A 17,456-nucleotide genomic window follows, 5' to 3' on the forward strand; every position below is an offset into this window, starting at 1 on the left:
GGTGGGGAGAGAATCTTCATGCCAACTCGTAGGCCAGTGCAGAGCCCAACACAGGGCTTGATCCTAGGACCTTGAGCTGAAATTAGGAGTCCGATGCCCAGCGGACTGCACCAGCTAAGCGCCCCTGTTCTATCGACTGTAGTGAGATACATTTTGAACCTATAAGATGCATGCAAACTGAAAATAGTGACTTGCGGTTGGATAGTTGGCCCATTAATCTTTATGCAGAGGTATCTTTAATCTCTACTAATAATTCTTGTGTTAAAAATCTATCTTGCCTGTTGTGTATTTGTATAAATGCAGCATTATCTTCGGGGAAGGAGCAGGGTTATTGTTATATGTATTGTCTTTTCTTACTCTTTTTAAAGCACTCATTTTTATTGCTCTTTTTTTTTTATTTTGTGTCTTTTATAAATGGCCTCGAACCCTGCCTTTTTAAGTTGTCCACTGATACTTTTTTCTTTTTTTTTTTTTTTTAAGTTTTTATTTATTTATTTAACAGACAGAGATCACAAGTAGGCAGAGAGGCAGGCAGAGAAAGAGAGGGAAGCACGGTGCTCGATCTCAGGACCCTGAGATCATGACCCGAGCCGAAGGCAGAGGCTTTAACCCACTGAGCCACCCAGGCACCCCTTTTTTCCATTAAAAGAGGCTTTTTAGGTTCACAGCAGAATTGAGCAGAAAGTACAAGGTTCCTGTATCTCCTTCACCACCATCCTGCTAATACCCCATATATACATTAGCCTCCTCCACCAGAGTGGTGTTGGCTAAATTGACAAAACTACAATGACATGTTGTTATCACTCAAACTTCGTAGTTCATATTATGGTTCACATCCTCCTTTTACATTCTTTGGGGTTTGACAAGTGTTTAATGATACAAATAACCATTATAGTATCATCTAATACTTTCCCTGCTCTAAAATTTGCTCTTCCTTTTCATTCTTTCCTCCCCTGAATCCTTGGCAGCTAATTACCTGCCTAACCAGTTTTACCTTTTCCAAAATGTCAAATATTTGAAATCATATGGAGTATAAATTTTTCAAAACTACTTATTTCACTTAATATTATGCACTTAAAGTTCCTCTGTGTATTGTCATGGCTTTGGTTGCTTTTGTGTCTTTTTTGTTTGTTTTTAGTCACTGAATAACATTCCATTGTCTGGATGTACCACATTTTATCTGTTCACTTTCTGAAGGACATCTCAGTTGCTTCCAGGTTTTGGCAGTTATGAATAAAGTAAATATTCATCCTTGTGCAGGTCTTTTTGTGGAAATGTTTTCAACTCATTTGAATGAATACCAAGGGGTACGATTGCTGGATTGTATATTAGTGTATATTAAGTTTTGTAAGAAATTGCCAAACTGTCTTCCAAAGCAGGGGAAGCAGCAGACTGAGGGAGAAGACGACTCCCCACTGAGCAGAGAGCCTGAGCCTCATGCTGGGACTCAATCCCAAGACCCTGGCTGGGATCATGACCTGAGCTGAAGGCAGCCAATTAACTGACCAACACACCCATGCGTCGCATGATCTATTCAATCTTTGTGTGTTTTGTTTGAGTGGTTTTTTAAAATTTATTTTTAATATTATTTTTATAATTATTTTATATTATTTTTATTTTTATACTTATTTTATATATATTTTTATATTTTATTATATTTGGTTTATTTTTAAGTTTTCAGTCTATTTAAATTCTAGCTAACAGTATAATATTGGTTTCAGGAGTAGAATTTAGTGATTCATCAGTTGCATATGACACCAGGTGCTTATCACAGGTACCCTCATTAATACCTGTTACCCATTTAGCCCATCCCCCATTTACCATTTAACCTTTTTCCATTTACCCTTTCCATTTACCCTTTTTCTCTAAACTTAAGAATCTCTTATAGTATAAGAGTGTGTTTTTTGTATTGTGTCTTTCTTCCTTTGTTCATCTGTTTTGTTTCTTAAATTCCACATATGAGTCAAATTATATGGTATTTGTCTTTGACTTATTTCACTTAGCATTATACTTTCTAGCTGCATCCATGTCATTACAAATGGCAGGTTTCATCCTTTTTCAAGGCTAATTAATATTCCATTGTATGTGTGGAAGACATCTTTATCCTTTCATTGGTTAGTGGACACTGGTGCTCTTTCCCTAATTTAGCTATTACTGATAATGCTTCTATAAACTTTGGGGTACATATGTCCCTTTGAATCAGTATTTTTGTAGGCAAACTTAGGGTCCCCCTACTATTCACCATCTTAACTTCGGCTTTACTAAGTAAATACTTGTTAGTGCTGTTGCTGGTTCAAAGGGTAATTCTGTTTTTAACTTTTGGAGGAACCTCCATACTGTTTCCCAGAGTGGCTGCACCAATTTGCATTCCCACCAACATTCCCACCATTGTCCACATTTTCACCAACACCTGTTGTTCATGTGTCCTTGATTTTAGCCATTCTGACAGGTGTTAGGTGATATCTCACCGTGGTTTTGAGTTGTATTTCCCTGATGATGAATGGTGTTGAGCATCTTTTCATGTGTCTATTAGCCATCTGGATGTCGTCTTTGGAAAAGTGTCTATTAATGTCTTCTGCCCACTGTTTAACTGAATTGCTTTTTGGGTGTTGAGTTTTAGAAGTTATTTATATATTTCAGGTACTAAAAAATGTATCAGCTGTGTCGTTTGCAAGTATCTTCTCCCTTTCTGTAGGCTCTCTTTTAATTTTGCTGATGGGTTCCTTTGCTGTGCAAAAAGCCTTTTGGGTTTTTATGGTTTCCTGTTTCACATTTAGGTCTTTCTTTCGTCTGTTTTGAAATTTAATTTTGTGTATGGTGTAAGAATGTAGTCCAAATTTTTTATTCTTCATGTTGCTATTGGTTTTCCCAACACCATTATTTATTTATTAGACAGAGATCACAAGTGGGCAGAGAGAGAGGAGGAAGCAGGCTCGCCACTGAGAAGAGAGCCGGATGTGGGGCTCGATCCCAGAACCCTGGGATCATGGCCTGAGTCGAACCCGCTGAGCCACCCAGGAGCCCCTTCCAAAACCATTATTGAAGAGACTTTTTTCCCACTGGATATTCTTTCCTGTTTTGTTGAAGATTAGTTGACCTTGTAGTTGTGGGTTCATTTCTGGGTTTTCTGTTCTGTTCCATTGATCTATGTGTTTGTTTTTGTGCCAGTACCATGCTGTTTTGATGCTTACAGCTTTGTCACACAACTAGAAACCCCCAATTAGGATGCTTCCAGATTTGCTTTTCTTTTTCAAGATTGCTTTGCTTATTCAGAGGCTTATTCAGAGGCTTACGTGGTCCCATTACAAATTTTAGAATTATTTGTTCTAGCTCTGTGGAAAATGGCTCTTGGTATTTTTATAGGGATTGCATTAAATGTGTAGATTGCTTGGGTAGTATAGACATTTTAATATTATTCGTTCTTCCAATCCATGAGCATACATTGCACTTTTTTTTTCTTTTTTCTTTTTTTTTTTTGCTTTCTGAGGGAATGTCCAATTTTGCTCTTATCCTTGGTCCTTTGTTAGATATACATAAGGTGTTCTTTCCCCCTCTGTGGTTTCTTGCAGGATTTGTCTTTAGCACTTAATTTCTGCAGTTTGAATACCATATGCCTAGGTGTACCTTTTTCTGCTTGGCATTTTCTGAGTTTCCTGGTCCATGCTTTGGTGCCTTACACTAATTTAGGGAAGTTCTCATTTTCAAATACTATATTCCTTCCTCTCTGGTATCCTCACTATGTATATATTACATGTGTGCAGTTCTACAATGCTTGAGTACTCTCTTTTCCTTTTTCTTTTTTTTTTTAACTTTCTGCTTTCTAGTGTTGGCAGTTTCTCTTGACATAATGTTTAATGTTACAGATTTCTGTCCTCATCTGTGTCTTACCTACCAATGAGCCCATCAAAGCGCCCCCCCCCCAAAAAAACAACTTTGTTGATAGTATAGTGTTTTTGACCTCTAGCATTTCTTGTTTTGGTCTTTCATCTCTCTGCTTACATGACCCATTTGTTTTTTCATGTCTACTTTTTCTGTTAGAGTCCTTACCATTTATCAGTTGTAGTTATTTTAAATGTTTGGTTGGATAACTTCAATATCCTGGTCATATCAGAGTTTCACGTTTTCTCTGTGTCTTCAGACTCTGTTGATTTTTGTGTACTGTGTCTTGGGTTTTTTGTTGAAACTTGGACATAATATACCGAATAAAAGCAACTGCTGTAAATAAACCTTTCATATTGTGTAGTTACGGAGGGGGGGATGCCTAGAGAGGATTGGAATTGAATATTTAACTTTCCTCCACACAGAGGTCTGTACAGGCTAGAGTTTCATATTTCCATTCTTCTAGTTTGGTTCTTGTAAAAACCTAGATTAGGACCTGGTAGAGTAGCTTCTCTTGAGGGTAGGCTTTATTAAGAAGAACAGAGTGCTGTATCATATTTCAAAAAGGCTACTTTGCATATCCTCCTGGAAATTAGGAGCTTTTTCCATGATCCTGTCTGTGATGACTTGATAGGATCTGGAGGTAAAAATCACAAAAATATGAGTGTTCCTTAAGTTTGACCCTCTGTTGTTTTTAACTCTCAGAGTTGGCACATCAGCTTCCAAGCAATTCATCAAGTACAGTTTAGGTTTTTCTGTCTTGCTCCTTGTTTGTATGGAGGTTTTTGCTCATGGTTTTCTGCTGGTGTTTTTTTTTATTCTCTCTCTCCCTCTGATCTCTCCTCTGATTTTGTGGGCAGCAGTTTGCCATGTGACCTTAATTCCTCATCAGATCTGTGAAGAGTTGTTGATTCAGTTTATTACTTCTTAGGAAGGAGTGACAACTCCCAGATTTTTATATCCTGAACCAGATATCAGTAGCCTTCTCCTATCCTCTTTCTTCTCCTTCTCTGTCCTTTTTTTTTTAAGATTTTATTTATTTATTTAGAGAGCAAGTAGGCAGTGGGGAGGGACAGTGGGAGAGGGAGACCCTCGGATCATGACCTGAGCGGAAGCCAAATGCTTAACTGACTCAGCCACCCAGGTACCCCTACTATTTTCTCTTTTATATTCTTCTATTTAAGCAACTGTATTTCACATAGCTTATGGCTATGTTATATGTTTTTGTATTGGTCTTTCAGTTGTGTTTTCAGTCCTTAATATAAACGCTTATATATTGGGGATATTTGTCTTTTCTGGTTTATGTGTCTTAAGAATTTGGGAATGGCTTACCTTAGTCATTTCTGACTTTTGTTGTCAGTATCTTCACTGGCATTGCAGATTTCTGAAGGCTTGACTAGGGTTGGGGAATCCATTTTCACAATGATTCACTCCACATGACTTTTGATTAGATGCCTCAGTTTCTCAGCACGTAGACCTCTACAAAGGACTGCTTAAGTGTCTTCAGGTCACTTTTTTCAGAAAGTTTGTTCTAAAAGAGAGAAGAAAAATGTTTTGATAACCTTTGTGGCTTCACCTCAGAAGTTACACTGACATTTCCACAAAGATACATAGTTAAGAAAGTTCATTACAACTGTGTTTTACTAGCAGTAACCATTATAAAAACTAACATTCTCTCATTATTACCTATTCAGTTCGAGCAGTTCTGTGTACTCATTAATTTATCAAATGTTCTTACTCTTTAAGCCTTAAATTTTTAAAATACAGTAAATGTAGGATGAGAAATGTGATCCAATTTTCATTAAATATTTATAAATCTATATGGAAGATTTTAAAGTATAATGTTTTCACTAAATATACATCGATACTAAATTGCTAAATATTTTATATATATATATGTATAGATCACTGAAATTTAAATCTGGAGTATTTAATTTTTAAGACCTCATCAGCTGACTCCTCCAATGAGAATTCCCCAACAACTCCCCCAGATGAACAAGGTCAAGGTGATGCTCCACCACAGCATGAAGACGACGAACCTGCATTTCCACATACTGACTTGGCAAAGTTGGATGACATGATCAATAGGTGAATTGTTTTGATTTTTTTTTAATGGAGCTAATAAACTAAAAAGCAGTTTTGCTTTGTTTTTTTAAATCAGCATTGCCACTGCTAAAGAATGAGAAAAAGAGTGGATTGTAAGAATAGTAATTTTGCTGTAATACTTAAGTCATTTTCAGATCCTTTGTACCTCATTTTTAATGCAGGCTTTGGTATGAATTTTAAAAATTGAAAGATAATATGAATAAAGATGTTAAATTAATGATGCTTTGTCATCCTAATGGGTGTGTTTCATTCCTAGAACTATAGGTAGAGAGTTCCTTTTGTGTGTCATTTCTTTGCGGTATATTGACTGCTAGACTTGTTCGATAACTTTTCTTATTTATAGGATATCCATTTTTTATAACATTGTTGTAAAAGATTGTAGTTTGGTAGTTTTGGATATTTATTAAAGTGTGCTTATAATTAGGACTGGAGGACTAAGTTATATTAAATCTTTAGTGACAAGGAAATTTTAAAAAGATAGCTTTTGTATAACCTATAACTAAAACACTAGAAAGTACCAGTTTACATCTAATAGATTTTCTTGTAAAAGGTATCTTTTGTCGTCTTTCTGTAAAGGTGGAATACAGTTATTTCTGAGAAGTAGTGGATTCGTCATTGGAATATATTCTTTAAGTACTGAGCTAGGGAAAATCCTAGCCTGGGTATGGTGGCATTTGCATTGCTTTTGATGTAGGGAGTATACTTAGGATAATACAAAGTCTTAGAGGTTCTTCAAGTCATGTGACTTCCAAGAGAACTTGGTATATGTTGTGTTGAATTGGAGGAGAAATAAGCCATTTGTCTCATTACTTGTCTTTGTGAAGAATATTCAAAGAAATATTACTGATACCAGAAGCTCAAAAGAATATTTTTTCTACTGACTTAACAGTGGTTATTTAATTGATTAGTGATTATTTTTGGTTGTAGGGGCCTGTGAAAGTTACTTATTGAATTCTCCTTCATTGGTATGTCTCTGCTTAAGCAGTGCTTTAAAAAAAAGTGTGTGTGTGTAGAAACAGTATTTCATTCTTAGTTTCACAAAGCAAATAATTTGCCAAGCTCTTCTTTCATTTTATGGTAAATGTATAATATAGTCAGAGTTTTTTCACTTATTCATAGTAAAATTAATTTTGTAGGTAAGTTGTTTATAGTATTGCATTCGTGCTCAAATAATAACAGCATTTTAAAATTTTATAATAATTTTAGGCCCCGGTGGGTGGTTCCAGTTTTGCCAAAAGGGGAATTAGAAGTGCTTTTAGAAGCTGCTATTGATCTTAGTAAGAAAGGTGAGTGATGTTACTGTGTTTTCCATAATATATGCTAGTAGATACTTGCATGTTGTTCTTAAAGGCTTTTGTTTTTATAAAATTACAGTTTTTCTAGTTATAGTATATTCTTAGACCACACTATCTCACTAAACTTTGTTAGGAAAAGGTTCTGTTAGAGCAAAGGTTCAGAAATACCTTTGGATAAACTTTAAGTACATCTGTTAAAATTTCATGCAGAAATTTACATGTATATTAGTATTTGTGAGAGCAGGATCTATTGGTTTGTATATTTTTGAAGGGGCTATTAATTAAAAGTTAAAAATAATTTCTTAAGTGTAATAGTTCTTTTAAATTCTGTAGTATACATTAAAACATATTTTACAATTTAAAAATACTAAATTGCCATACGAATCCAGATTTACCAGTTGATCTTTTTTGCATGTAAGCATATGTTAATTTGCAAGTAATATCAGTAAAAATTATTTAAACTTGCCATTTGAATGACTTAATGATTAGCCAGTGAACCAAAAGATACACCAGTCTTAATTTTTTTGTGAAAATTGCTATTACATTATATCTTTGTAACAAAATGTCAAGATTGCATTTTGCCTTTTTAAAGACTTACTTTTTTTTTTTTTTTTAATGTCTTGAATAAATATGGTCCTTTTTTTTAAGGCAACTGATAAATAATCTGGTATTTTTCACTGCTGCTCAAACAAAAACATTTTGTGTTGGAGTCAGTCACTCTTTGATGACTTTGTTCTATCCAATATTAGATGCAGCTGAATTCCTGTAGGAAATGGCTAATTTTTGTAAATTCTCTTGCTTAAGGCTTGGAAGGCTAAAGTGAAAGGGCAATTCCATTTTATTTTCCGAATTATTCAGTAGGGAGATTTTTAACATCTTTGGTATCTGTAATGTCTATTAATGTAGTCTGTGTTGTGTTTTTGTCAGTGTTAATAATTTAATTAACTAACAATTATCCAACAGTCATTTAAAGAATGCTTTGCTTTTAATCCTGCAAATTACGAAAATATTTTATCAGGTAACAAATGTTTCTCAAGATTCAAGTTTCTTTTGTTAGTTTGCACATTTGTAAATTAAGCGAAGGACCTGTGAACTAGGCATGTTTTAAATCCTAAAGGCACAAAGTGAACAAAAATTGAAATGCTACTTGGTTTAATAGCACTGCCATTCAGTGGATATATATGGTTTGCTGAGGCCTTCCCCATTCATTTTTTCTGGTATCCTGATTACTGTGAGACAAAGTTTAGGTTTTTTTTAAGAGCAGTTCTGGGTTTAAATAGTCTGTCAACATATATATGATCTAAACCAAACTACACTGTGTAAATGTAGTATTTCTGAGTTCTTATGAAGTGTTAGAAGTTTTCTTTTTGGCACTGAGTGTATTGCTTTTCTTCAAAGAGGTAAGCATGCATAGATAATGAAAAATGTTAAAAGGACTAATTGTGAAGACTAGACAGAGCTCATGTTTTAAATTTAGTGTTAAAAAATTCACAGCCAAACAAAATTTTAAAATGGTTACTTTTTTTTATGTTTCGAACTGTATTTTCAGTGAGTTTAGTGCTGTGAAATGCCTTCATTCACTTTTTACCCAGCAACTTTTTTGTTTAAAATCTAGTAACATATCCTGAAGCGCTTTCAGTTTTATTATCCAAAATGATATAATTGGTCAGGGAAGTGTTCTCTTTATGCTAAATTTATTGTAATGCTTTTTAATCTATTCTTAGGTCTTGATGTTAAAAGTGAAGCATGTCAGCGTTTTTTTCGAGATGGGTTAACAGTATCTTTCACTAAAATTCTTATGGATGAGGCAGTGAGTGGCTGGAAATTTGAAATTCATGTAAGTTAGAGACTCATATTTACTTGGTGATAAGTATGGATTTATTTTTGGAAAATATTATTGTAATAATATATTAAGTCTGATGATACGTGTTTGATGCAATTGAAGGTTTTTAAGAACAGTCTTGGTCTTTTAGAATGAATTTGAGAGTTTTGAGTCCTGAAACCTTGGTTTAATCTGTGTCCTAGAATCCTGAATGCCTGTGACTATGCACATGACACATTTCATCAAATGTACCATGTTGTTGATTGTAAGAGTACACTATTTTTCATAACTTTAAGAAAGAAAAATACCCAGGATGGCAAATAGAGGACTCCCAATATAATTAGGACACTAAAGGATATAATTTTAGTATAGATGTATCTGATAAATAAATTCATAATGCAGAAATGAAAAGCAAGGAATATTACAAGCTTGAAAATTTAAATCTTACAAGCTTGAAAATTTAAATCACAAACCATTAATCCCGTAAGTTTTGGATATGAATTCAAACTACAGCTTTTCATAATTAGGAAAGTCAAAATCTGAAGTATTCTAAAATTAATGGTGTCTTCAACTAAACGGCTGCAGGAAATCTGACTACTGTCAAGAAATAGCTTGAGTCTAGGACAGCATAAACAGATGCAGGATAGTGCAAGCTGCCACTGATTCTTAGATTCATAGATTCTTGTAACCAGAGATTTTGAAAGTGAAAAAATACACATCTTGCTTGAATTATTGAACTCTAAAACTTGGTTCTTATGTATAATAAAGAACTAATGAAGAGTTATAAAGCAAACTACATTGTTCTGTGGACTTCAACCTAGAAAATATAACTAGGACATTCCCCACAAATGAATATGGCATATAGATCCTAACACTTTCTGATCTGACATGTAACTTTTTAGTGTTAGAGGTAGACATTTGGGAGATTATCTGACTTTAGAATTGATGTTTAAATCCAGGTCTCCTAATCTTGGATGATCGACAGGATTTTGAACATTTAGGTTGTGGAATTAGTGCCTCTGGAGTACAGATTCCAAAGGAAAAAATGATAATTTGCATGTCTGCTCTGTGAACACAGAATAGAAAGATAACCAGTGGTGCCTACTTCATCTGCAGCCTTTCTCACATCACTTTTGAAATTAGGTGCAATGCACATATGAAGTAAATTAATTATTAATTTTATTTTTACTGATACATGAGTTTGATGATAATATTTGTGAAGTTAAGCAGAATTAAGATGACCTGTATAGAAAAATGGGAAGACAACATTATTAACAAGATTAGAGTGTTTCTGTGCTTGAAATTACGTTACCTCTTTTAAATGAACTTCTCTTGTCCTTGTCCCTTTTCATATAACAGAGGTGTATTATTAACAATACTCATCGTCTAGTGGAGCTTTGTGTGGCCAAGTTGTCCCAAGACTGGTTTCCACTTCTAGATCTTCTTGCTATGGCCTTAAATCCTCATTGCAAATTCCATATCTACAATGGAACACGTCCATGTGAATCAGTTTCTACAAACGCCCAGTTGCCTGAAGATGAACTATTTGCTCGTTCCTCAGATCCTCGATCACCAAAAGTGTGTTGTTTTTCAAAATCAAATACTATTTTGTGTTTGTTACAAAACTGTAGTGACATGAACCTTTCTTTAACATAACGATCAGTATATAACTTTGTTTTATGGGGGTTTGTTTAAAATACACATTATTTAATATATATAGTGATTCATTAACATCATATAAGGGGCCAGCAGCACAAAACTCATCCCTGACCAAAGCTATTATGTGTTGATCAGTTGATGAATATGGTTATATTGGAACTTTTTGTTATTTTTCTGCTAGTAGCAGGATACAGTATTTGCTTATTCAGTGTTAGAAATTAGAGAATATCAACTGTTTTAAGTCAAGAGTGTGGACTGTGCTTTGCACCTACGTGTATATTTAATAGCAAAAACATACATTTATGACAGGCCATTTAAACAGATTTTTTTTTTTTTTTTTTAATTTCATTTGGCGGGGAGAGAGAGAGACAGAGCACAAGCAGGGGGAGAGGGAGAGGAAGAAGTAGACTCCCTGCTGACCAGTGTGCCCCACATGGGGCTTGAACCCAGGACCCTGAGATCAAGACCTGAGTTGAAAGCTCAGACTTAATTTAAAGCTTAGACTTAACTGACTAAGTCATCCAGGCACCCCGTAAACAGATTTTTTAAATTTTTACTATTTTGTGACATAGCCTAAGGCATTTTTTAGTAACATTTTATTTACTCATTTGTGAGAGAGAGAGCAGGGGAAGAGGGAGAAGCCGACTTTCTGCAGAGCAGGGAAGTACCCCTGGTACTTGATTGCAGGACCTAGAGATCATGATCTAAGCCTAAGGCAGATGCTTAACTGACTGAGCCGTCTACATGCCCCTCATTAGATTATTTCTTAAAATGCTTTGATTTCTTGAGAAGAAATCTTAGTGCTAATTAGTATCTGAGTTTTAGGTCATGAAGGTAATCTTTCAGTCTATATTCATTTCGCCCAGAGAAGATACAGGCTGCCCAAATTGTAATCAATTTCACGGAAGTTCAGTAGAAAATTTTAAAAAACTAATGATGTATCAATACAGCTAAGAAATTAGCCAAAAGCACTGAATTAGCAGACCAGGATATAAAGAAAGCTCCCTGTTTTGTATATGTTCATTCTAGTGTCCCATTGTTTTACATGTCATTTTAGTGAGGGTTTTTTTTTTTTCAACATATATGTCATCATTTGTATCTTGATAGGCATTTTTTTTTAAGATTTTATATATTTGAGAGAGAGTGAAAAAGCACAAGCCGTGGGAGCAGTAGGGTGAGGGAGAAGCAGGCTCCCTGCCAGCCTGGGAGCCTGATGTGGGACTTTATCCCAGGACCCTGAGACCATGACCTGAGCCAAAGGCAGACACTTACGCATCTGAGCTATCCAGGTGTCCATATTGAGTTTTTAATGTCTCAAAGACTGATTATATTGATTTTGATTCATTTTTGAACACACTGAAACAGTTACCAGCAGTAGAAGCAGAAAGCAGAACATAGCTTTAGTGTGTGTCAGTGTACACATACATAAATAGAATCCAAAAAATAACAGCACAGAATCCTGTAAAGTTATGTGAAATGTGTACATACATGGATAATTTGACTATTTTATTACCAGTTTGGATGCCGCTCATTTCTGTGTCATGCCGAAGTTCCATGGCTAGCCTTTGGTATCTTTAGTACCTTTAGCTGTTTAGGTTTGGTTAAGCTAAGCATCCTTACTTTGTTCCTAATCTTGGAAAGGTTTCAATATTTCATCATTGAGTTTGATACCGGTTCTTCATATGTGGCCTTTGTTAATTCGAAGCAATTTTCTTTTGTTCTTAGTTTGTTCATTTTTATCATTTTAGGTTGTTGAGTTTTGCCTAGCCCTTTTGCAGCATGAATTGAGATGATGGGTTTTTTTTTTCTTTGATTCTAGTAATGTCATGTGTGTTATATTGATTGATTTTTTATATCAGGACATCTTTGCATCCCTGGAAGAAACGTCCCATTTGTTCATGTTGCTAATACATTGTCGAGGGGTTTTATATCAGTGTTCATTATTATTCAGTGATTATTATTATTATTATTATTATTCAGTTCAGTATTATTCTGTGACATCATTGTGTGGCTGTGGTATCAGAGTAGTCCTTGTCTCTTAAATTGAGTTTGGATATGTTCCTTCCTTCACTTTTTTGGAAAAACTTGAGATTGGTGTTAACTCTTCTTTTTAAGTGCTTGTTGCAATTTTCTAATGAAGCCATTTGGTCCCTCATTTTTCTTTGTTGGAAAGTTTTTGACTGGTGATTCAATCTCCTCACTAAATTTTAAGCCTGTTAAGATTCCATTCTTCTTGCTCAGTTGTGGTAGAAGTTGTGTGCTCTAGAAATTTGTCTATCTTATCTATCCAGTTTGTTAACACTTAATTCATAATACTTTCAATACAATTACTCATAGGACTTTTTAATTTTTTTATTTCCATGAACTCTATAATAAAGTTCTCTCATTTCTGATTTTGGTGAGATTTTTTTCTTATTGTTGATTTTTTTTTCAGGAAAGAACTTTTGGTTTTGTTGATTTTTTTTTTCTTATTCCTCGTTCTGTTTTTGTGTTCTGTATTTTGTTTATCTCTGGTCTGATGTTTCATTAACATTTAATTAGATACTCTTTTTCTAGTTTCTTTTAAAGTGAAATGTTAACATTGTTGACTTGAAGTCATTTTTGTTTTTGTTTTTGTTTTTAATATTTAAAACTATAAATTTTCCTTGTGGTACGGATTCTTCCTTTGATCAATTGGTTAAGAGTATGTTGTTTTATTTCTTCATATTTGTGGACTTTCCAGATTTTCTTCTGTTACTGATTTCTAATTCCGTTGTAATCTGAAAAGATGCTTTCTGTAATTTACTTTTTTTTTTTTTAATTTTGTTTATTTACTTGAGAGAAAGAGGTCAGTGCATGAGCAGGGGAGGGGCAAAGAAGCAAAGGAAGAGGGACAACCAGACTCCCCAATAAGCAAGGAGCTGGATGGACGTGGGGCTGAATCCCTGGACCCCAGGATCATGACCTGAGCCAAAGGCAGCCAGTTAACCAACTTAGCCACCCAGGCACACCTAATTTTACTCTTTTTTTTTTTTTATTTTAAAGATTTTATTTATTTAGGGGCGCCTGGGTGGCTCAGTGGGTTAAAGCCTCTGCCTTCGGCTCAGGTCATGATCTCGGTCCTGGGATCGAGCCCTGCGTCGGGCTCTCTGCTCAGCGGGGAGCCTGCTTTCTCCTCTCTCTGCCTGCCTCTCTGCCTACTTGTAATCTCTGTCTGTCAAATAAATAAATCTTTTAAAAAAAAAAAAGATTTTATTTATTTACTTGACAGACATCACAAGTAGGCAGAGAGGTGGGTGGCGGGGGTGGGGGGGGGTGGGAAGCAGGCTCCCTGCTGAGCACAGAGTCCGATGCGGGGCTCCATCCCAGGACTCTGGGATCATGACCTGAGCCGAAGGCAGAGGCTTTAATCCGCTGAGCTACCCAGACGCCCCTAATTTTACTCTTTTTAAGATTTCTTTCTGCAGAGTATTTCATGTGCACTTAGAAAGAATATGTATTCTGCCCTTGTTGGGTATAGTGTTCTGTATATCTGAAAGGTTGATTGTTCTGTAATGTTTTGTAAGACTGTCTTTGCTTATTTTCTACTCTTTAGTTCTGTTATTGGAAATGCAATATTGAAGTCTCCAAGTAGTATTCTAGAACTATTTCTCCAATTTGTCAGTAGTTGCTTCATATATTTAAAAACTCTGAAGGTGACTCTTATGCTTGTGACTCTTGGTGAATTGACCTTCAGTCATTATTACATTTCTTGTCTCTTATCACAGTTTTTTACTTAACAGTCCATTTTTTTGATAACAATTCCATTTCTGTTTTGGTTACTGCCTGCATGAAATATATTTTAACATCTTTTTCTTTTAAGCTGTACATATCCTTAGAACTAAAGTGACTCTACCAGGGATGACTGGGTGGCTCAGTCGGTTAAGCAGCTGCCTTGGGCTCTGGTCATGATCACAGAGCCTGCCCGGAGTCGGTCTCCCTGCCCCACGGGGGGTCTGCTTCTCCCACTCCCTATGCCGCACCCCCTGTTTTTGTTCTCTTGGCACATGCTTTCTGTCTCTCAAATGAATCTTAAAAAAGAAAAAGGATTTTGGGACGCCTGGGTGGCTCAGTTGGTTAAGCAGCTGCCTTCGGCTCAGGTCATGATCCCGGCGTCCTGGGATCGAGTCCCAAATCGGGCTCCTTGCTGGGCAGGGAGCCTGCTTCTCCCTCTGCCTCCGTCTTCCAGTGCTTGCTCTCTCTCTCTCTCTCTCTCTCTCTCACAAATAAATAAAATCTTTTAAAAAAAAAAGAAAAAGAAAAAGGATTTTATTTATTTGAGAGAGCACTTAACAGAGCATGAGTGGGGTGAGTGGCAGGCAGAGGAAGGGAGAAACAGACTCCTCACTGAGAAGTGAGCCTGGTGCTGGGTATGATCCCTGCAACCTGATACCATAACCTGAGCTGAAGTCAAGATGCCTAACCAACTCTGCCACCAAGGCACCCCAATAAGTAAAATCCTTAAATAAACATATAGACTCTTTTAGTCATTGGATCCGGGTTTCTTTCTTTCTTTCTTTTTTTTTTTAGATTTTATTTATTTTCAGAGAGAAGTACAAGTAGAGGGAGGGCCAGAGGGACATAAAGACTCTCAAACAGACTCCCACTGAGCAGGGAGCCCAGTGCAGGGCTCATGACCTGAGCCAAAATCGAGTCAGACTCTTAACTGACTTGAGTCACCCGGGCGCCCCCTGGATCCTGGTTTTTATCCATTCTGTTTATCTGTATATTTTTTATTAAAAAGTTTAATCTTCTGGGGGGCCTGGGGGGCTCAGTGGGTTGAGGCCTCTGCCTTCAGCTCGGGTCATGGTCTCAGGGTCCTAGGATCGAGCCCCGCATTGGGCTCTCTGCTCAGCGGGGAGCCTGCTTTCCCCTTCTCTCTCTGCCTACTTGTGATCTCTCTGTGTCAAAATAAATTTTAAAAAAAATTTTTTTAATAAAATAAAAAGTATAATCTTCTTATGTTCAGTGTTATACTGATAAGGAAGGATGTACTTTTGTGCCATTTTGTTCTTTTGTTTTCCATATATCTTACAGTTTTTTGTATATTATTTCCTTCCTTACTGACTTTATTCAGTTGATTTTTTTTTGTACTGACATGTTTTCATTCCCTTCCCATTCCCTTTGGAGTATATCTGTTCACTCTGTGTTTTGGGGGTTTTTTGTTTTGTTTGTTTTTGTTTTGTTTTCCATTTGATGGAGTGGGAGAGCACAATTAGTGGGAGCACCAGGCAGAGGGAGAAGCAGATTTCCTGCTGAGCAGGGAGCCCAGCACTGGGCTCAATCCCATGACTTTGGGATCATGACCTGAGCCGAAGGCAGATCCTCAACAACTGAGCCACCAGTCACCCCAAGGAATGCTATTGTATTTCTCAATCAGTAATTTGCTTTAGGAGACTTGCTAGCCATCTGCATGAACTGTGCCTGGTCCTTCCCATGGAATTCCCCTAGTCTCAGTTCCAAGCCACTTTTGATTTTTCTGGCATCCAAAATAGTGACACAGACCAATCTGTCAGGCTGCTCACAAATAGGTTATTATGTTGCAGAATTAGTTCTGTTTGCTCTCTCCAGTTTCTGTAAGGACCCTAAACGTTGCTGCTCTGGAGAAGTAGGCATGGATGAGTAGAAACACAATGAAATTGCCTAACTCTTCTGAATGTGATTGTTTTTGATTCAGTGTTTGGTTGCTATAAATTGTGGACTGATTTCCAGAAATCCTGGAGATAAAGTTATTTCATAACAATACGACTTTGAAGCTTTCTAATCTTACAACTAGTTGATGGCACACCTCATTGTAACCTTTTAAACCAAATATAAAGGTGGGAATTTATTGAATTTATTTTTATTTTTTTTTAATATTTTATGTATTTGAGAGAGAGCACAAACAGGGGAAGCAACAGAGGGAGAGGGAGAAGCAGACTTTCCACTGCCCAGGGAGCCAGATGCGGGACTCGATCCCAACACTCTGGGATCATGACCTGTGCCAAAGGCAGACGCATCACTGACTGAGCCACTCAGGCACTCTGTAGTATACTGAATTTATACAGAAATTAAGTAATTGATTTACTGGAGATTTTTTAATTTATTTTAGGTTCCTGTATCAGATTTAGCATTAGTGTACACAGATGTATTCTTAAAACAGTTTTCTATTATTTAGCATTTCCCATGTGTCTTAATAATTTTTTGTTTTGTTTTGTTTTGTTTTGTTTTAAGTAGGCTCTACTCCCAGCATGGAGCCCAACAACGGGCTCAAAATCACAACCCCAAAATCAAGATCTGAGCTGAGATCAAGTGTCAAACATTGCATTTTCCAGGTGCCCCTGGATAATATTTTTGCCTGTTTTTGAATGTAGAACTTATTTCTGCCTCTGGGGGAGGAAATGCCTCTTTCCTCTTTTGGGTTTTGTTTGTTTTCTGCTAAAACTCAGCTTTTTAGATTTAATGAGTTTTTTGGGTTTTTTTGGTTTGTTTGTTTTTTTTATTTCCTTGAGGAGAGCGAGAGAGAACACAAGCAGTAGGGAGGAGTCGTAGAAGGAGAAGCAGGCTCCCCACTAAGCAGGGAGACTGATTTGGAACTCCATCCAAAGACTCTGAGATCATGACCCAATCTGAAGGCAACTGCTTAACTGATTGAGCCACCCTGGTGTCCCTTAATGATCTTTCTTGTGCATTTGTAT

General features: G+C 36.2%; 1 protein-coding gene across 1 annotated transcript in view; it reads left to right on the plus strand.

The window, feature by feature from the left end:
* The window catches only part of LOC308337760 (ubiquitin carboxyl-terminal hydrolase 9X-like), a 155,407-nt gene that overhangs the window by 34,071 nt on the left and 103,880 nt on the right, over positions 1-17,456 (plus strand). The window contains exons 3-6 of the mRNA XM_080795942.1: positions 5,822-5,967; positions 7,192-7,271; positions 9,005-9,117; positions 10,462-10,680. Coding sequence (XP_080652068.1) covers positions 5,822-5,967; positions 7,192-7,271; positions 9,005-9,117; positions 10,462-10,680 — 558 coding nt within the window. The remainder of the gene's footprint in view (positions 1-5,821; positions 5,968-7,191; positions 7,272-9,004; positions 9,118-10,461; positions 10,681-17,456) is intronic.

The sequence above is a fragment of the Martes martes genome, assembly GCF_963455335.1.
Source record: "Martes martes genome assembly, chromosome: Y".
Classification (NCBI taxonomy): domain Eukaryota; kingdom Metazoa; phylum Chordata; class Mammalia; order Carnivora; family Mustelidae; genus Martes; species Martes martes.